At 35.6% G+C, this 22,009-nt stretch overlaps 1 protein-coding gene across 1 annotated transcript in view; it reads left to right on the forward strand.

Annotated features, from left to right (window-relative positions):
- LOC110950444 (neural cell adhesion molecule L1.1-like) overlaps nucleotides 1-17,799 on the forward strand; it is a 139,646-nt gene extending 121,847 nt beyond the window's left edge. Inside the window, 14 exon segments of the mRNA XM_051949515.1 lie at nucleotides 1,933-2,039; nucleotides 5,399-5,450; nucleotides 5,453-5,671; nucleotides 7,335-7,457; nucleotides 8,273-8,443; nucleotides 8,566-8,679; nucleotides 8,780-8,953; nucleotides 10,862-10,955; nucleotides 10,957-10,979; nucleotides 11,985-12,023; nucleotides 12,026-12,059; nucleotides 12,718-12,729; nucleotides 14,292-14,506; nucleotides 14,509-17,799. Of these exon segments, the coding sequence (XP_051805475.1) occupies nucleotides 1,933-2,039; nucleotides 5,399-5,450; nucleotides 5,453-5,671; nucleotides 7,335-7,457; nucleotides 8,273-8,443; nucleotides 8,566-8,679; nucleotides 8,780-8,953; nucleotides 10,862-10,955; nucleotides 10,957-10,979; nucleotides 11,985-12,023; nucleotides 12,026-12,059; nucleotides 12,718-12,729; nucleotides 14,292-14,506; nucleotides 14,509-14,549 (1,418 nt within the window). The 3' untranslated portion in view covers nucleotides 14,550-17,799.
- The last annotated feature ends 4,210 nt before the right edge of the window (nucleotides 17,800-22,009 follow it).

Raw genomic sequence — 22,009 nt, forward strand, 5'->3', positions numbered from 1 at the left:
AAACATGTAAATAACACAAATACAGTTTTAAACATGTAAATAACACAAATACAGTTTTGAACATGTAAATAACAACACAAATACAGTTTTAAACATGTAAATAACAACACAAATACAGTTTTGAACATGTAAATAACAACACAAATACAGTTTTAAACATGTAAATAACAACACAAATACAGTTTTGAACATGTAAATAACACAAATACAGTTTTGAACATGTAAATAACAACACAAATACAGTTTTAAACATGTAAATAACAACACAAATACAGTTTTGAACATGTAAATAACAACACAAATACAGTTTTAAACATGTAAATAACAACACAAATACAGTTTTGAGCATGTAAATAACACAAATACAGTTTTAAACATGTAAATAACACAAATACAGTTTTAAACATGTAAATAACACAAATACAGTTTTAAACATGTAAATAACAACACAAATACAGTTTTGAACATGTAAATAACACAAATACAGTTTTGAACATGTAAATAACACAAATACAGTTTTAAACATGTAAATAACACAAATACAGTTTTGAACATGTAAATAACAACACAAATACAGTTTTGAACATGTAAATAACACAAATACAGTTTTGAACATGTAAATAACACAAATACAGTTTTAAACATGTAAATAACAACACAAATACAGTTTTGAACATGTAAATAACACAAATACAGTTTTGAACATGTAAATAACAACACAAATACAGTTTTGAACATGTAAATAACAACACAAATACAGTTTTGAACCTGTAAATAACACAAATACAGTTTTAAACATGTAAATAACAACACAAATACAGTTTTGAACATGTAAATAACAACACAAATACAGTTTTGAACATGTAAATAACAACACAAATACAGTTTTGAACATGTAAATAACACAAATACAGTTTTAAACATGTAAATAACAACACAAATACAGTTTTAAACATGTAAATAACAACACAAATACAGTTTTGAACATGTAAATAACAACACAAATACAGTTTTGAACATGTAAATAACAACACAAATACAGTTTTGAACCTGTAAATAACAACACAAATACAGTTTTAAACATGTAAATAACAACACAAATACAGTTTTGAACCTGTAAATAACAACACAAATACAGTTTTAAACATGTAAATAACACAAATACAGTTTTAAACATGTAAATAACAACACAAATACAGTTTTGAACATGTAAATAACAACACAAATACAGTTTTGAACCTGTAAATAACAACACAAATACAGTTTTGAACCTGTAAATAACAACACAAATACAGTTTTGAACATGTAAATAACAACACAAATACAGTTTTAAACATGTAAATAACAACACAAATACAGTTTTGAACCTGTAAATAACACAAATACAGTTTTGAACATGTAAATAACAACACAAATACAGTTTTGAACATGTAAATAACAACACAAATACAGTTTTAAACATGTAAATAACAACACAAATACAGTTTTGAACATGTAAATAACAACACAAATACAGTTTTGAACATGTAAATAACACAAATACAGTTTTAAACATGTAAATAACAACACAAATACAGTTTTGAACATGTAAATAACAACACAAATACAGTTTTAAACATGTAAATAACACAAATACAGTTTTGAACCTGTAAATAACAACACAAATACAGTTTTGAACATGTAAATAACACAAATACAGTTTTAAACATGTAAATAACAACACAAATACAGTTTTAAACATGTAAATAACACAAATACAGTTTTAAACATGTAAATAACAACACAAATACAGTTTTGAACCTGTAAAACATCAAACTAATCGTTCTAATGGGACCCACAATATCTACACGTCCAACAAATGCTATTTATTTTGGTTCAGAGGACATAAATGTGGGTTTTTCAGTGTTGAACGCCTACTTTTTTGTGTTTCAGCACCAGAAGAACCTCCAGGTGGAGTTTCTACATTAGTGAAGAACAGAACAGTTGCAGTGAAATGGAACGAAGCCCAGAGGGTCAGAGGACGGCTGCTGGGATACAAGGTACACAATGTCATTAGTATTATTATTATTATTTAATTAGTTATTTATCCAGAGGGTCAGAGGACGGCTGCTGGGATACAAGGTACACAATGTCATTAGTAATATTATTATTATTTATTAATTAGTTATTTATCCAGAGGGTCAGAGGACGGCTGCTGGGATACAAGGTACACAATGTCATTAGTAATATTATTATTATTTATTAATTAGTTATTTATCCAGAGGGTCAGAGGACGGCTGCTGGGATACAAGGTACACAATGTCATTAGTATTATTATTATTATTATTATTTAATTAGTTATTTATCCAGAGGGTCAGAGGACGGCTGCTGGGATACAAGGTACACATTGTCATTAGTATTATTATTATTATTTATTAATTAGTTATTTATTATTATTATCATTATTATTATTATTATTATTATTATTTATTAATTAGTTATTTATTATTATTAATTAGTTATTTATCATTATTATTGTTATTATTATTATTATTTATTAATTAGTTATTTATCATTATTGTTATTATTATTGTTATTATTTATTAATTAGTTATTTATCATTATTATTGTTATTATTATTATTTATTAATTAGTTATTTATCATTATTATTGTTATTATTATTATTATTATTATTTATTAATTAGTTATTTATCATTATTGTTATTATTATTATTATTATTTATTAATTAGTTATTTATCATTATTATTGTTATTATTATTATTATTATTATTATTATTATTATTATTATTATTTATTAATTAGTTATTTATTATTATTATTATTATTATTATTATTATTACAGACAGTAACTCTGATCCTGTCATACTTAAACAGACAGCGCCTCCATGTGGTCACTTTAAACCATTTCACTTACTGATGAACTTTAATCATTGATCACTGATTGATCAATGATCACTATTAATAATAATAATGATGTTTTTATTGATGATTCTCCATCTGAGCGTCACAGCGTTTGATTATTGTTCAGAGACATATACATAGACTTGTTTTAATAAAAATCATTTCCTGGTGACTCATTAACTCATTGGCTGCCAGCTGTTTTCAGAGCAAAGAGCCCCACACTGCCAGAGTTTTTAAGAATTTTGACAGATTTTTCAAGATCTACAGAATTTCGAGTTCTAAGACTACATAAACACTGAAACTATCGAAAGAAAGTGTAGATTCTCTTCTTTCATCAAGAAAAAAAGTTTGTTTCTAGCATTTTTGGTTCTAAAGTTATCGGCGGCAGAACATAGGGTCGTTTCAGCAAAAACACCTGTTTTTGACCAAAAACCAGAGATAACGAGCTTTTAGTACAGAGAGGCACATCAATCAGAGCAGTCACTTTGATGCCAATATTTTTTGGTTTAGTGACATCCCACACTACTGAACAGTTGTTTACTTGTATGAAACAACAAAAACAACTCGGAAAAAGCATTTTGAGATCAACTTTTTAACCTTTTGTTAGCTAAATCATTTATTTACAAACAAACAACACAAGTCAACATTTTGGTTCAGAACAATACATCTTACAAAATATAAACAATCTATTTTTAGGTGTGTGTGTGTGTGTGTGTGTGTGTACTTGTTTCTGCTATACCGGTGGGGACTTTGACCTGACTATTTGCTATAAAGGTGGGGACTTGTCTTACGGTGGGGACCTAAAATGAGGTCCCCACGGGTGGCAACACCGTTTTCTTGGCCATATTGTTGTTAATAAAAAATGTAAAAGTGCAAAAACGTTTGTTTAGGGTTAGGCATTGATTTGGTGATGGTTAAGGTTAGGGTTAGGGTAAGGGTTAGGAGTTAGATATGAATGGGAGTCAATGGTAAGTCCCCACCGGTATAGAAAAACAAACATGTGTGTGTGTGTGTGTGTGTGTGTGTGTGTGTGTGTGTGTGTGTGTGTGTGTGTGTGTGTGTGTGTGTGTGTGTGTGTGCTCGCTCCCCCCCGCCCACTCAGCTTCGTCAGATGAGCTGGGTGGTGTTGGCGAAACCGAGCCAGGACCGTCACCGCTAGCGCAGCTTTGATCGCCAGCGGCTGTTGGCAACGGCACTTTTTGCTGTCGCCCCAGCAACTCCATCCTTTGATGGTGAGGTAGACTGAATGTAATGTCTAGGCCAGTAATATTAAAATGTCACTAGAGGGAGCTACCCCCCAGTAGATTGCTACACATTTGGGAATAGAGACAGAGAAGAAAGCTGCACAGACGAATAAACAGCAAGAAGCCAAAGAGACACAACCCAGTGTGATCATTGCTACATGGTAGGATATCACAGATGGCCACTGTCTTTGTCATTCTTTTGGCCCACCGCAACACTCTCGCGTTCCAAAACTCCACTTTCTTTTTACGTTAGCTGCCCGAGCTGTTCCGATTGACCACGCTTTGCCATCTTCTCTCTTAATCCAACGATTTCTTCATATGCCGCCGCCACTTCCCAATCCTGTTGGATGCTGCCACCAAGAGGATCTGTTCGTTTTTGCACTAAATTCTGTCCAGACTATCCTGCAGCCCCCCCCCAGTGAAAAAACACGATTGACGTCAATAGATGTCATTGGCAGCGAATGAGTTAAAGGAATGAAAAGCCATTTTGGACCAATTTGAGCCATTTTTGTGTAAATTCTTTCATTTTTGGGAAGGTTTTAGGCACTTTTACTGCCTTTAGTTTAGATTTGAACCAATTTTGAACAGGGTTTGAATGATGTTGGACAGAGTTTTTGTCATTTTAGTCATGTTCTCAGTCATTGGTGGATAAATTGAGTCTGTTTTGGTACATTTTTTAAATAATTATGGATGACGTTCATGTATATTAATGGAATGAAAAGCCATTTTCGACCTTGTTGAGTCATTTTTGGGTAAATTCTTTCATTTTGGGGAAGGTTTTGGACAACTTTTAAGTGATTTTGGACCCTTTTTTGTCATTTCAGTTGAATTTTTTAGTCATTTAGGACATGTTTTTGTCTTTTTAGTCAAGTTTTGGATTATTTTGGACAAACTGATTTTTCTTTGGTGCATTTTTTTAAATCCCTTTGGACAAGGTTGAGGTGGATATTGAAGAAACTAATTTTGAAAGGTTTTGAACCGTTTTTAAGTAATTTATGACACTTTTTGCATTTTCCATCAGATAGGTACTGATTTAGAACAGGATTTGAATAACGTTGGACAGGGTTTTGTGATTTTAGTTTTCAGTCATTCTGGACAAATTGAGTCTTTCAGGACCCTTTTGGACAAGTTTTGAGTCGTTTATATTATTATTTGTACTATTTAAAACACATTTCTGGTGTAGATCGTTCTTCAGTCATCCTGATCGATCTCTGCTGTATTTCCAACCTCACTGGCCGACTCTTTCTACAGATCTACATCCGGAGGTTGGGTTCTCAGGACCGACGCCGTCGCCGGTCTCTGGGAAACATCACCTGGAGGACCAGGACAGCCGACCGGACCGAGGCCGGGACCGGGACCGGGACCATGACCCGGTCCGGGTGGAGGTGGTCTGGGGCAACAGGACCTCTGCAGAGGTGACGGAGCTGAAGCTTTTCTCTCAGTACGAGCTGTCGGTTACAGCCTTCAACAGTAAAGGAGAGAGTCCAGCGTCAACACCTCACCTGTTCATCACACCTGAGGGAGGTGGGTTACCATGGTTACAGCTGAGCTTTAGCTGTGGTTTAATTTATCTTATTATGAACACGTTATTACCAGAGCTCCTGATAATGGGTGAGCAAAGGTTCAGCTCCTACAGATCTGATTTAAAAATGAGCCAAAAATAAAGTCTTCATTTTAATAGTATTCTGTTAAAAACAGAAAATTCTGCCTTCATTTCTTCAGCTATGAAGCCATAATTGATTCAGTTCTGATCAGTAGTCTTGGCACAGATATTCATAGTTTTCAGCTCAAATGAACTAAATATAAGCTTACAAATGTAATATTTCATCTAATTTAAAAATTATTTAAAATAAAGTCTTCATTTTAACAATTTTCTGTTCAAAACAAAAAATTCTGCCTTCCTTTTTGGAAGTGTGAAGCCATGATTGATTGAGCTCTGACCAACAGTGACCAAACAAAAATATAAAGTTTTCATCTCAATTTAACTGAATCTAAGGATAGAAACATAATATTTTACTTCATCTTATTTAAAAATTTGCTGAAAATAAAATGTTTGTTTGAACAAAGCTCTGATGAAGCCTCTCTTTCATTTGTTGCCATCTTTTTTAAAAATCTCATTTTTGGGATTTTTATCCCATTTTTGCATTTTTAAGTCCGTTTCTGTTTCATGTCACTGTGAGTCTCATTATTTGCATTTTTTATCTGATTTTTTTAGCTTGTTTTTGGAATTTTTTAAATTAAATTCCTGACATTTTTATCTTGTTTTTGAATTTTTATCTATTTTTTGGCTTTTTTTGGCAATTTATCTTGTTTTGTCATTTTATGTCAGTTTTTGTTTCATGTCGTTACAAGTCTCATTTTTGAATTTTTTAAATCTCATTTTTGGCATTTTTATCAAATTTTTGGTCATTTTTGGTCCTGTTTTTTGGCGTTTTTTATTCACATTTTTGTCATTTGTTTTTGACATTTTTTGTCTCAGTTTGATTTTTAATATCATTTTTGTCTTTTTTGTTTTTTTTCTTTTTAAATCTTTTTTTAGACATTTTTTCTCATTTTCTGCATTTTTAATCTAATTATTGACATTTTGTTTCTGTCATTGTACGTCTCATTTTTATTTTGTGTCATTGTACGTTTCATTTGTGATGATTTGTGTCTCATTTTCGGCTTTTTTAATCTGATATTTTATGTAAATGCTGTCATGATTGATCCAGCTGTGACCAACAGTCATGGCACAAAAATTCTTGATTTTCGGCTGAACTGCAGGCAGTGTTTCCACAGAGTAGACAAATGAATTTATTTTTCCAGCGCTAGTAAAACCTCGGAACACAATTAGGAAAATATTATAAATGTTGATTCCATTTTTATTTATTTTTTTGTAATAAATATTTTTTAAATTTAACCATAAAACACAACAAAACTAATAAAACTAAATCAATTTAAACTAAAACAGACAGAAAATTAAAATTATGAAAACAAACTAACATGGATCTGGTGAATTATTGGATTTGTTGGTTTCATGTACATGTTGTAGCACCAAAACAGTCTTAGTATGTGTCATAGTCGTATAAAGTTGTGCTTTCTATAGTTCTGTGGGGTTTTAAGCCTTATTATACAGATGTCTCAGGTAAACATTCTCTGAAACCTCTATATCCTGCATTATCTACCTGTCTTCTGACTCCCTCTGCAGCTCCTGGTCCTCCTGCATCGCTGACCTTCGACAGTCCGACAGAAAAGTCTCTGATCCTCTACTGGACTCCTCCTCTGGAAACCAACGGCATCCTGCTGGGATACGTGGTTCAGTACCAGAAGGGTAAAAACAACATTAAACTGATGGTCAGAGCAAAATGTGGAAAGAAGATTTCAACCAGAACCTCCCCTTGGTTCTTCATCTGCATTACCTTCATTAATGATCAGTTCTACCTCCAGACTGAGAATATTTCCAGAGTTCCAGGTCCTTGAAGTCCATAGAAGTGGAATGGACCCCAAGTTCTGAGGCTCTGAAATGATGGAAAAAGTCCAATAAAAAGTGATAAATCTGGACCCACAAACAGTAACTGGACATATTCTGAAAATTTCACATAAATTGAAGGTAATTTTGTACAAATTTAGAGTCAACTGGACAATTTTGGAAAACATTTTTTGGACAAACCATGAATCATTTCGAGTAATTGGACCAAATTTCTGCCATTCTGGACAAATTTTGAGTCATTTCAGTCAATTTGTTAAGTCATTTTAGACCATTTTTGAGTCATTGTGGTCAAGTTTCCCTCATTTTGAACAGGTTTTCAGTCATTTTGGGCAGTTTTCAAGTCATTCTTGACAAACTGAACTTCACTCAAATACTTGAAGTTTCATCTGGAGGTGCTGCTTTATGCTCGTCTCCATGAATCTCAAAACTGAGATGTTTATCTGCTGGACTGAGGAAGTTCTGAGGGTCAAAACTGATAAATCTGGACCCACCTCTATGGACTTCAAGGACCTGGAACTCTGGAAATATTCCCAGTATGAAGTAGAACTCTGATTATTAATAAAGTTACTGGACATGAAGAACCAGCTGGTTCTGAGGAGGAAGTTCAGATTAAAAGTACTCGAGTACTTGTACTCAGTTACCTGTTTCTTCTGCAGAGGGCCAGAGCATGGACAGTGTTCTGAGGACCATCAGCGACCCCAGCGTGAACCAAATCCTGCTGGAGAACTTGGACTCCAGCAGCTACTACATCCTGAAGGTGATCGCTGAAACCAGGTCTGGAGCCGGACCTCCCATCACCAGTAGAGGCGCCACCCTGCTGGACGGAGGTGAGACTGCACCATTCGATTACAAAACAGAATGAACTTTCCTTTCATTTGTCTCGTTGTTCAATTTCTTAACGTTACTTGTACTTTTAAGTCTCTTATTTTGAAATGCCATCTACCTGCAGTTCCTCCGACCAACGTCACCGTGGTTTCCTGCAACACGTCCTTCAACCTCAGCTGGGTTCCTGGAGAGCGAGACCGGAACCACGGCTTCCACTTCCACTACAAGAAGAAACCTGGTAAGATCAAAACCAGAACCAGAACCAGGACCACCATGACTGCAACAACCACAACAACCGCAACCACCAGAACTCCACTGATCCTTTTGTTTCCCTCCAGGTCCTGACCGGTTTAAGAAGTCTGAGTTGGTTAACTCCACGCAGGGTTTCTATTTGCTGACGGACCTCCAACCAGGAAGTCAGTACCACCTGCAGATCCGCCACGGCAACGACACCCAGTGGGAGGACGTGAAGTGGACCATCGGACCAGGTTCTGGTTCTAAACCCTCTGTTAGCAGAGCCCAGTCCACATTCAGATGTTAATTATCATCTTTACTGTCCGTTCATCTCTCTGGTTGTTAAACTGCTGGATAAAAATCTAAATTAAAATCGGCAAAATCACAACTATTGAAAAAAACGGTCAGAAAAAGAAATCCAGTTAAAACTCATAAAAACTAGAACATTCGGATAATTTTATACACTTAATTTATTACCTCAGTTATACTTTTGAGGTCCAACAAAATAATTAAATAAATTTATTAAAATTTTAGTTTAATTAGTTCAATTTTAATTTAATTTGTTATTAATCTTATTGCAAAAAGAGAAACCTTTCCAATAACTGTAACGTTTAATGTCTGAACTTCAAGCAGGTTCTGTGTGTTTTTACTCACTGTAGTTTGATTTAAACTCACTGTAGTTTGATTTAAACTCACTGTCGATTGATTTAAACTCACTGTAGATTGATTTAAACTCACTGTAGATTGATTAAACTCACTGTCGATTGATTTAAACTCACTGTAGTTTGATTTAAACTCACTGTAGTTTGATTTAAACTCACTGTCGATTGATTTAAACTCACTGTAGTTTGATTTAAACTACTGTAGATTGATTTTAAATCACTGTAGTTTGATTTTAAATCACTGTAGTTTGATTTAAACTCACTGTAGATTGATTTAAACTCACTGTAGATTGATTTAAACTCACTGTAGTTTGATGTAAACTCACTGTAGATTGATTTTAAATCACTGTAGTTTGATTTAAACTCACTGTAGATTGATTTAAACTCACTGTAGATTGATTTTAAACTCACTGTAGATTGATGTAAACTCACTGTAGTTTGATTTTAAATCACTGTAAGTTTGATTTTTCTCCACTGTAAACTCATTTTTCACTGCAATCTGAAATCTTTGGAAACAAATCAACTGTGAAGAAGGAGTTCAAACTCAGAAATTTCCTTAGATGTCAAAAATAACAAAATGAACTCAAGTTTCATTTCTTTGATTTGTTCATTTCTGTCTCGTTTTTGCCATTTAATGTGTCCTATTTTTGTTTCGTGTCATTGTGCGTCTCATTACCTCCCCCAGGGAGGTTATGTAATCACCGGAGTTTGTTTGTCTGTCCGTCTGTGTGTGTGTGTCCGTGTTGTGTGTGTGTGTGTGTGTGTGTGTGTGTGTGTGTGATGTGTGTGTGTGTGTGTGTGTGTGTGTGTATGTGTGTGTGTGTGTGTGTGTGTCTGTTGTGTGTTAACAGCATAACTCAAAAAGTCATGGACGGATTTTCAACCAAACTTTTATAGGATGTCTGTCCATCTCTGTCCAATTGAGAGATGGCCTGGCGGCCATCTCTCAATTGTCCTTCGACCTTCAAAAAATTCCTGGATCCAGACGGTGATTCGAATCACCTCCAAAATCTAATCGATTCTTACTCGTGCTCTTCCGGACATCCTGTAAAAATTTGGTCAAAATCCGTCCATGACTTTTTGAGTTATGCTGTTAACAGACAAACAGACACCACACACACACACACACACAGACAAACAAACGGCATGGCGAGGTATGCGCTCTCCGAGTGCCTTTTCTAGTTTTTTGTATTTTGTGTCTCATTTTTCTTGTTTTGTGTCTCAATATATCAAATACTTAAAATCATTTTTGCTGTTTTAGCCAATTATGTAATAATTTAACAAGTGAAATTTAACAAATTTGAGTCATGTCCACACATAATTTAACTTATTTGGATTTCATTTTGTCATTTTTACAAATTCTAAGTAATTTTGAACAATTTTTAATTTGGACACATTTTAAGTCATGTTGGACATTTTTGTCATTTTATTGCATTTTTGAGTCATTCTGTAAACAGCCGCTAACAGCTAAATTCAGCGTAGATGAGAGTTTGTGATGCTGGTCTGTTTCATGTGCCGTCGGAGGTGGCCGGAGGTTTGCCGCTCAGGGCTGGTTGATCGGACTCATCAGCGCCATCGTCCTGCTGGTCCTGATTCTGCTGATCCTCTGCCTCATCAACGCAGCAAGGAGGCAAATATGCAGGTAAGTCCTCGCTCACATCAGCTTTAATCAATACCAGGTAAATCCACACTCAGGGGAGCTTTTAGCATTTTTTGTTTCATTACTGCATTTTAGTTAATTTTTTAGTATTATTAATGTATTTTTTCATTTTAATACATATTTGTCAATTCAATCTCATTTTTGAATTTATTAATTTTCATTTTATCTATTTTTGAATTTTATCTCATTTGTGACATTTTTATCTCTTCATTGGCACTTTTATCTCATTTGGGCATTTTTTTTTCATTTTTAGCATTTTAATCCAATTTTTTGCATTTTGAATCTCCGTTTTTGGCATTTTTAACATTTTTTTGGCATATTTTAATCTCACTTCTTGCATTTCTTGATCTGTTTTTTGGCATTTTTTAAAGTCTTGTTTTTAGGTTTTTTTTATCAAATATTTTGGTGTTTTAATCAGATTTAGGCGATTTTTATCTAATGTTTGCTATTTTTAAGTCTCATTTTGGCGTATTTGATAATTTTTTTATTTCATTTTAACATTCTAATCTAATATTTTGCTTTTAATCTATTTGCATTTTATTTCATTTTGAACACTTTAACAAATGTTTGACAACTTTTTCTGATTTTGGCATTTTAAATCTCATTTTTGGCATTTTTATTCATTTTAAACATTTTTTAAACAAATATTTGACAATTTTTACTCGTTTTTGGCATTTTATCTCATTTCGGCATTATGCATTTTTGCATTATTTTAACCTCATTTTGGCAGTTTTAATCTTGTTTCATCATTTAGTCATTTTTTTGACATTTTTTAATCTTGTTTTGCATTTTTTTTCTGTTTTTGGCATTTTTATGTCTTGTATTTGCTTGTGTCATTGTGTTTCTCATTTCTGACATTTGTGTCTCAATTTTTGGCATTTTATCTCCTTTTTGAGCTTTAACACAAATACTCAGGTAATTCCTTGCTCAGCTGGCTTTTGTAGAGTTGAATGTCGTCCAGACTCTGACGGCTGCTTGTTGCCCACATGAAGGACAAAGAGGACAAGGAGGTCGACTCTGAGGCTCGGCGATGAAAGACGAGACGTTTGGAGAGTACGGTGAGTCCCACCTGGTTTTACTGCTTCACAGAATCCTGGAAATATGAAGATATTAACAGAAACCGTTTTAAAGGGGGGGGGGGGGGTTATGACTTTCCTCCATTTTGGACAAAGTTTAAGTCATTTTGAAACATTTTTCTGTCATTTTGATGATGTTTCAAGTCTTTTTGAGCAAGTTTTAAGTCATTTTGACTTGTCTTTATGGACACACATGTCTGGAGATTAGCACTTATTGTATTTTGGACAAAAGAATTTATTATTTTTTGTTTCGGACATGTTTTTAATAAATTCTCGCAAGCTTCCAAGCCATTTTGGCAAAATGTATGTATTTTGGACTTTTCTTGGTCACTTTTAATGTCATTTTTAGTCATTTTAGACGGGTTTTGGAGTCGTTACAAACAAATGAGAGTCTTTTTTTTTTTTAAATGTCTGCAAACTTTAATGTATGAATGTGAAGTATATTTTTGAAATGATCTTTTGACTCATTTTGGACATTTTGGACTCCTTTGGCCCATTTTTTAAAATCTTTTTTATGGATATAAAGGTTTACAAACTTGAATTTGAGTCATTTGGGACATTTATTTTCTTGCAGTAACAGTTTCAGCTGCTTGTTTCTTGGTCAGTCTTTTATCTCACTTTCTGTCTTCCTTTAACGCCTACAGATCTCTAGAGAGGTGAGGAACTGAACTGATGCATGTTTCTGTGTTGTGACGGTGTTTCATTACATTTCATGAAAATAGAGCTTAATGTGTGGACTCTCAGTTGGTGGGGGATTTTTTTTGGGGGGTTGTGTTTTTTGTTTTTAACAGTTTCTTGTGAAATATTGATAGAATGTAAAGGGACTCGTGGATTTGTTGAGTTTTCATACACAGTCATGAACCAAGTTTCCATCCACTTAAAAGACCATGTTTATCATTTAGTCATTAGTTTCCATCTGCTGGGTGAAAATATACAAACAGTAAATCTATACGGTTAGACTTCACCTCAGTTTGGTTCTTCTGTTTATATTTGACTCCTCTGGACACTATACCCTGCTGTCAAACATGGAGGTGCAAGTATATCATACTGTCATTTAAAGATTCAAGTCTGAGCCAGAAAGACACAAGTTTAGTTGAACTGGACTAAACTTGTTGTCTTTCTGAACTCAGACTTGTTTCTTCATCAGTCACAGTTCTTGATGGTTAAGTCAGGACTTTGGGGAGAACCAGTCTAGAACTTCATTCTATCCTGATGGAACCATTTCTTTACCACGTCTGATGTGTGTTTGGACTCATTGTCTGGTTGAAACATCCAACTGTGTCCAAGATCAACCTTCTGCTGATGGTTTTAGGTTTTCCTGAAGAATGTGGAGGTAATCCTCCTTCTTCATTGTTCCATTTACTTTGTGTAAAGCTCCAGTTCCACAGAGCATGACTGCCACCACCATGCTTGATGGCAGGTCTTGTTTTTTTGGGGTTAAAAAAGACCCGTCCAAAACTGTCTGAAATCAGTCCTAGACCAGTCCCAAAAAGTGTAAAACCAGGACCAAAATCAGGTACAAAACAAATCTAAACTACTCCTAAAAAACATCCAAGACGCATCCAGGACAGTCCTAAACCAGTCCTCATCCAGGACCAGATCCAGAGTAAAATAAATCCTAAACCAACTTTAAATCAACCAAAACCATCAGAACCAAGACTGAAACCAAACATAAACCAGTCCAAGAAAGTCCAGAACCAGTCCAACATACAGTCTGAAACCAGGTTTGGTGTTCTTGGGGTTATTGGTGGATCTAATGGGTTCTATTTAAACTGGATCAGAGGAGTCAGCAGCTGTAGTCAAATGTAGTCATTCATCAAGCCATGAAATTGAGAAAATAGAAACTAATTCAACTTGCTATGTGTATATTTTTGACCAATGGGACTGTTCATCATGACGCTGAAACTATAAATCTCAATCTTAGTCATTTTGGATCCTGTTTATTTAATCCCAGGCAAGTTTCAAGTCATGCACCAAAAAACTAAGTCATTTTGGATATTGCTTCAGTATTTTTTGACAATTTCTTTGTCTAATATAGAGATTTCAAAGTTGGAGTGAACCATAGAGACGCTACAAACACATTAAACCGTCCATGTTCTTTGTTCTGCTTCCACCAATTTAACTGGTTCACATCTTGATGCTGAAACTATACATCCCACTTTCTTTTTTTGACTCTTTGACGTGAAGTTTTCTGACAGTTTTTCTTGTTTTCCTCCAGCGACGGCGATGAGAAGCGCTCCGACAGTCAGCCGTCTCTCTGCAACGAAAGCAAGCTGGGCAGCGACGACTCCCTGGCTGAGTACGGCGACAGCGTGGACATCCAGTTCAACGAGGACGGCTCCTTCATCGGCCAGTACAGCGGCCGCGGGCCCGTTCCCCACGGCAACGAGAGCTCCGGCCCCGCCTCCCCCGTCAACGCCGCGCCGCCTCCCCCATCGCCCCGTCCATGTCGAGCATCCTCAACCGGCCCAGCTAGACGCCGACTCACAACGACTACACAACACCACACACACATCCACGTAGAACGGGAAGGACAGACCACCTGATCACTGCCGGTCTCAGTACATTCCAGCTGTTTACAGGACGTCTCGCCTTTTCTACACTGAAAACACACACAGATACAAACTCATGAGATCAGATGGTCCTCCTGTTGGACGGACGGCGGCCGGCTGCACCAGCTCACCGCAAACTCCAACCACAACTTACTGCAGGTTGCACCAAAAAAACACGAGTTAGTGAATATTTCAAACTACAAACTAAGACAAGAATAAAACAGCATTTTAAAGGTGGAAAATACCAATAACAATTCAGAAACCTTCATTTTTTTATTATTTCATGTTGATTTTAAATGATTACCACTGGCTTAAACTGAAAAAACAAACTAGATCTGATGCTGGGAGCAAAAACAACAGTTTGAAACACAAAAAAGATGGAAAATATTGTTAACACCCAAAGTTTTTATCATTTAAGGCAGATTATTAATCATTGTCACTGACCTAAATAAAAAAAAAACTAACTCAAAATTGATTTAAATAACCTAAACCTATTTGCTAAGCTAGACTAGTTAGCTTTTAGCAGCAATATCTTCATCTTATACAAGAATAAAAACAGTTTAAAGCTTCTGGATAGCTGAAAATATGATTTCAGAAACCTTAATTTTTGCTCTTTAGGGCTAATAGTAAATTTTAATCACTCATTTAAATTGTAAAAAAAAAATCTAATTTGATTTAAATACCCAAAAGCGCTCATTGTTTCACGAAAGACACTAAAATTATTCTTTATAAACAACTTCCCCGCTTATTGAAAGGTTTGAAGGTTGTTTAATCATGAAATCAGCCTCTGCTAGCAGCTGCTGCTAACCTGCTAAGCCAGGCTAATTCACTTTTAACAAGAATAGCTTAGTGTTATAAAACAACAGTTTAAAAGACTTATATGATGGGAGATGTCATTTAAAAATCAGAAATCTTAATTTTTGCTCTTTGGGGGTAATAATAAATTATTCACTGACTTAAATGAAAGAAAAACAACTAAAAATTGCTTTAAATAACTTCAAATGCTCAGTATTTCAGGAAAAACACAGTATCGAATGATTACCAAACGATTAAAAATATATTCTCGACAAATATGCATGTTTGTTGACTTCACCTTTCATTAAAGGCTTTTAAATATATAATTTAAAGCTGGTTTGATCAAATAAAATCTGGTAAATTTCGCTCAGAATTGGCAGCTGCTAAGCTAGGCTGGTTAGCTGTTAGCATGAACCGCTTACCTTATTCTACAATCGATTTGGCTGCTGGTTTATTCATGATACAGTAAATTAAAGTCGTTTTTAAAGTGCAATAAACAAGAATGTAGACAGACAAAACACACGTGACTTCATTACTGCACGTGTATTTGACTGGTTTGGCGCTACAGAAAATTAGTTTTTCTTTTATTTTGTAGAATATTTCTCATGGAGTTTATGGGGTTAAATAAAGCTCATTGTAGGTTTCAGAAAAAGTTGGAGAAATGTTGTAAATGATATAAATCATGATAGCAAAAGGAAAAAACTGTTTTTAACTACATGCATTCAAATATATGATTTAAATGTCATTTAATCACATGAAATCTTCAGCTAACGAAACTTTTAGCTAGTGTTAGCTCTCAGCTAATGAAACTTTTAGCTAGCATTAGCTTTCAGCGAAGGAAACATTTAGCTAACCGTAACTAACCAGAGTTTCTTTATCACACAATTATCATCTTTCTGGTAAAATAACTAAAAAACTTCTCATTTCACCTCAGTTTTGATCTCATTTGCCGTCGATTTTGGTTTATTTGCACATTCAAGTTTACAGATTTCTGAAAAGCTTCACTAGTGTTCGACTGGTGCATCCAAATCCATGCAGTTTAAAGTAAAAAGCAGTAAAAGTTGGAAGGATTTCTGATCAGCTGGTGCAGCTCGGCTCAGGAGAGGAAGAAAAAGGGAATCCATCCTTCATCCGTGACGTCATCTCGTACGAGCATTTAGTTCCATTAACTCGTTTCAACGGTTTTTATACAGTTCTTCTGCACTCCTTGTTTTTGGGCTATTTATTTGTGTTTGTGTGCATGCGTCTGGAACGATTCTGCTATTTATTGACACGTCCGGTGCATGTCGGCCTCGAGGCGTTTTTCTGAATCCTTTCGTCGATGTTTGCTGCGCGACTGCTGGTTTGTTTTGTGCGATTGTTCGAGCTCTTCGTCCCGCAGCGACGGGAGAAATGTTGCCTTAAGAGTTGAGCCTCCTCTTCTTCCTCTTTCTGTCCGTCGGTCATCCGTTTCTCCTCGAAAACACTCGTTTTCCCATCATGCATCTGAATCTGAAGGATCCGGAGGAGCTTTGAGAGCTGCGACTTCACGAAACATTAATATAGAAAGCAAAGAAAACTGAGAACAAAAACTACAGAGACAAATGTTGTTAAACTGATAAAATTTTCGTCATTTGCTTGTGTTTTATGAGTTGCAGTTCAGGTTGTGACATTACGCTCAAAGCTCGAAACTTTGTCGACCTTCTGAAGCAGAAATAACTCTCAACAGTAGCCGTGTTTCCATTTAATTATCCAAAAAATATGAAGCAAAACGTTGAAAGATAACCAAAAAATGGGCTATTTTCTATTAACTGCATTGGAGTGAATCAACCAAGCTGCATAGTGTCGCCTGAATGGGGCACTGTAATGAACAGAGTAGAACAAGCTTGTTTCCTTGTCAGTAGAAGAAGAAAAAACAAGAAGTCAAAGAAGTCTTGAGAAACTGTTTTTCATTGGGTAAATTGTAATTATTTGTTCTTGCCAGCTGGTGTTGGCCATGTTTGATCGTATCCGGACACGAAAACAAAACTTGTGACTGTGGGAGACGAAAACAACTCTTGTGGTCTTGGTTTTCGTTTTCCGGTCTTGAAAACGGCTGTTTATTCTGGTGATGGTAGCTGCAGACCACATCTGGTCAGCACGATGCTAAATGTTGCTAACAAAGACATGCAAAACAGGTCCTGATGGTGATAGCATGATGCTACGTTCCCTCTTGATGCAGGATAGCTACTGCTTGCTATGGTTGCATGCTTGTAATAATCACAAACTAAACACAGGTGCAACAGTCCCAGAACTTTTCAATCGCACCACGTGATAACTCGTCATGGAAACACGGCTACTGAAGCTTCCTTCTTGATGCTGTTTATTAACTTTGAATAAGAAACTTTATTGAGCAAACCAGGATTCAGTTCATCCATTCCACTGCTGTTCCTAGATTTGGCCACCAGATGTCGCCATTTTTCATGTTTTCATTGCACTGTTTCCAACCACAAACACACAACACAAACACACGTACACACCGATGCACACACACAGGAAGTCTGGACTCAACATGGAGGGTCGATCCTCGGTAGCAAAACGAACCCTCTGGAGGAGAGTCGGAGGAAGACGAGGAGCCGACCCAAACCTGATGTTCTCTGAATGTAAATAGAACCTTGAGATTGTCATTTTTTATTATTTCCATTGCTTCTTTTTATATAAGATGATCAAATTGTAACTTTTTTGGTTTCTATGATGACCTGTCTCCTCTTAGGTTTCCCCTCTAGACGTTTAGAACAGACTAGAACCATAGCAGAACCGCCTCCCTCCCTCCACCCACCTCCCTCATAGCGCTTAGCAGATAAGAAGAGTTATTGAGAAGTCATGTCATAAATGTCGACGTTTATACGCAGGTTCTGTCCTGCAGGGCGTTGTTTCTGAGAGGGTTTGATTTGGTTGCCCTCAGACGGCTGCTCTGCTGGTAGAAAAACTAAACTCAGTAAACGACAAAAGGAAGATTGGAACGGTTGTGTTTGAAGTTTTAATGTCGGAGGAGCAGAACGGGACTGAAGAGACAGTCGGTTCCTTCTGATGTCGGGTTCTTATTGGCAGGAAATCCCATGAAAAGACCAAAACCAGAGATTTGTGACGTCCCACCGTCTGTTGCTTCTATTTTCAGCTTCTGGTTCTCTGGTTCTTGTGATTTTCCTGCAGTTCTAAGCCAGTTGGCTCTTAAAACGAGACAGAAATCTAGTTCTGTAATCCAACCAAGAACATACTGGTGGACGGAAATCAGAGCTGACTTCCTGAATTCTGAAACTGCATAAAAAGCTGGTATTTGCAGCACATTAAACCATTCTAACCTGGTTATTTTATGCTGAAATTGTCAGAATAAACACTATTTTCATATAATTTCTGCACAGAAAGTACCGAGGAACGTAACAGGCTTGAAGTGCCAAACAAAAGCTGAAATTTGGAAAGTTTACACTCCACTTTTTCAACAAAACACAATCACAAACACAACTTCTTTGACTTTTTATAAATTAGGGATCATTTCTAAACCATGATCAACGTTTACAGTCATTTCAAGGTCATTTAAAGGTATAAACCTGACATTTGTACAAGTTCTCGTTTACAAAATTGCCAACAACAACCTACATGCCTAAATCTAAAGCTATTCTGAAGGTTTAAGGTGCATTAAAGCACCCCTGCTAGTTTTAATGACAGCGCTGGACTTCCTGCTTTCCGTGTCACACGTTGCTGCTTAGCTCTGCCCTCGAAGATTGAGATTAAGTTTACAGAGATAAAAACAAACCAGAATACTTTTTAAAAACACAGTTTTATGTTATTTTCATGGCATTAAGTGGGGAAAAAGAAAATTACAACAACAATCTGATCTGAGATTTCCTGTTTTCATCCAGGATCATTTTTAAACCATTCAACAGGTCTGCAGTGATTTCACATGAGTACGAAGTCATTTTGGACTTTTTGGATTATTTTGAAGGGGCACTGTTGCTGCATCCTGGGCTTAGCTCCGCCCCCGAAATTGTGGTGTAGTGAAACAAACCAGAACACTGTTCTTTGTTTTTTATGGATTTAGTGACGAAAGAAAAGTAGCATTGGGACAATCTTTAAATGATTCTCGACAGGTTTACAGTCATTTCGCATGCATTTCAAGTCATTTTCTACAATTTTTGGAGTAATTTTGGATATTTCTAAGTCATTCTTACCTTTTTGTGATCGTTTGTGACATTTTTTTGTCATTCTGGACACATTTACTCATTTTAGACAATTTCTTTTTAGTCATTTGTATTTTGTCTAAATAATTTTGTGTCTCTTTTGTCATTTTGGACAACATTTTTTTTAGTTCTAGATAAATTTCGTTATTTCAGATAAGTTTTTGAGCCATTTGGGACAATTTCAAAGTCATGTTTACCTTTTTTGTTTTCTAAAGGGGCACTGTTGCTACATCCTGGGCTTAGCTCCGCCCCCCAAAGATTATGATTGAGTTGAAAGAGTTAGAAACTAACCAAAATATTTTTTTTAAATGTTGTTTTTCTTGGGATTTAGTGAAAAAAGAGAAAAATATAGCAAAAATAGAAAAGATGTTAAATGAAAACAGGAAAATGCTGACACCATTTCTTGTTGCGGGACCATTTTTAAACATTCTCAACAGGTTTACAGTCATTTCTGATAATTTTTTTGAGTCTTTTTGGACCAATTTCTAAGCCGTTTCTTTTTTACCTTTTTTAAAAATATCTTTTCTGTCATTCTGGACACATTTAGTCATTTTAAAACCAGTTTCTTAATCATTCGTACGTTATTTAAACAATTTTAGGTCTCTTTTGTCATTTTGGACAATGTTTTGGTCATTTCAAAAGGTTTTGGAGCTTTTTGAGTCGTTTCGGTCACGTCTTTAGTCATTTCAGACCCGTTTTGGAATGTGGGACGAGGTTTTGGGTCATTTTTCATGGATTTAGTGTCAGAAAGAAAAATGAACAGAGAAAGACGCATCTTTACGTTTTGTTAGCGGTAATAACCTCTTTGTTGATTCTTTCATCGTCTCAACCCGTTGCCTTGACGACCATCTCCAGGCCGGATGCTGCTCCTCGACGCCGATGCTGACTGTTTGTACAGCCGCCTGTCTGTCTGTCCGTCTGTCTGTCCGTCTGTCTGTCCGTCGCAGCCTTTTTTATACATTCGAACACGTTGGGGAAGAATAATAATAAAAACAACATTAAAAAAACTGCTAAAAAACACTAAAAAACACCAAAAACTGTAGGCATAATTAATAACCAAACTGCTAACAACAACAACAACAGAAGCAGCAGAACTACTGGACGTGAGCGTGTCATCGATGATGTAATCAGTGAGCCAATCAGCAGGAAGTGTTGCAGGACGGAGGTGTGCTGATGCTGTAGCTGCTTGTTTGTTCTGTTCTGTATCCGACAACTAACCAGACTGTCAACTAATAATAAACGTGGACGATGCATATCCTCAACCCTCATGCTCCTTCCTTCATTCTGTTGATTTATTTTATTCTGTGCAGTTAAAAATGATCTGCAGGCCTCAGGGCATTCACATTTAATATTTCATTCTAGGGCAGGTTCCTAAAAGTCATTTCACATTCTAAAGCTGTTTTTGGTTATATTGGACCATTTATCAGTCATTCTGACATTTTTTTTGGTCATTTTTCAATCCATTTTGAGTCATTTTGAACAGTTCTTGTCATATTGGACAATTTATTAGTCATTTGGGATTTTTTTTGGTATTTTATTTCATATATTTTGAGTCAAATGTAGACTAATTTTAGACAAATCATTTCAGCCATAAGGCCATTTTTGTCATCTAGGACAATTTTCTGTCATTTTAGACATTTATTGTAAATTGAAGTCATTTTTGACATTTCTTTTTTTTGTCATTTTGAACAATATTTTTACTTTGGATATTTCTTTGATCATTCTCACAATTTTTGTCATTTGGGACATACTTCAGATTTAATTTGACCATTTTAGACAGTTTTTTCTGGCCACTTTGAATGAGTTTTAAGTCATTCTGGAGTCTTTAGTCAAAGTTAGCGTGACCTATAACCACAATAAATAAGCACATTGAATGCTCCCTATCTTTAAGAAGTCTGTCCTCATTTCTTTGGTGTGATATAGAGCTGATTTTTTTGTGGGTATAAAGGTCAGTAAACTTGAATTTAAAGTCATTTTGAACAAATTTTAATTCATTTGTTGTAGAAAAAGACAAGGAAACAAGGCAGAGCGTTGTGAGTTAGCTGCTAGCCCTGTTTCCAGCTTTATGCTAAGCGAGGGCTACAGGTTAACGCTACTTTAACCTGAGCTCCTTGGGCAGTTCCTTCCACCTCATGATTCTCATTTGCTCTGACATGCACTGTGAGCTGTAAGGTCTTATATAGACAGGTGTGTGCCTTTCCTAATCAAGTCCAATCAGTTTAATTAAACACAGCTGGACTCCAATAAAGAAGCAGAACCATCTGGAGGAGGATCAGAAGAAAAGGACAGCATGTGAGTTAAATATGAATGTCGCTGCAAAGGCTCTGAATACTTCTGACCATGTCATATTTCAGTTTTTCTTTTTTAATACATTTGCAAAAATTTCTACATTT

This window comes from Acanthochromis polyacanthus, chromosome 6, assembly GCF_021347895.1.
Source record: "Acanthochromis polyacanthus isolate Apoly-LR-REF ecotype Palm Island chromosome 6, KAUST_Apoly_ChrSc, whole genome shotgun sequence".
Taxonomy (NCBI): domain Eukaryota; kingdom Metazoa; phylum Chordata; class Actinopteri; family Pomacentridae; genus Acanthochromis; species Acanthochromis polyacanthus.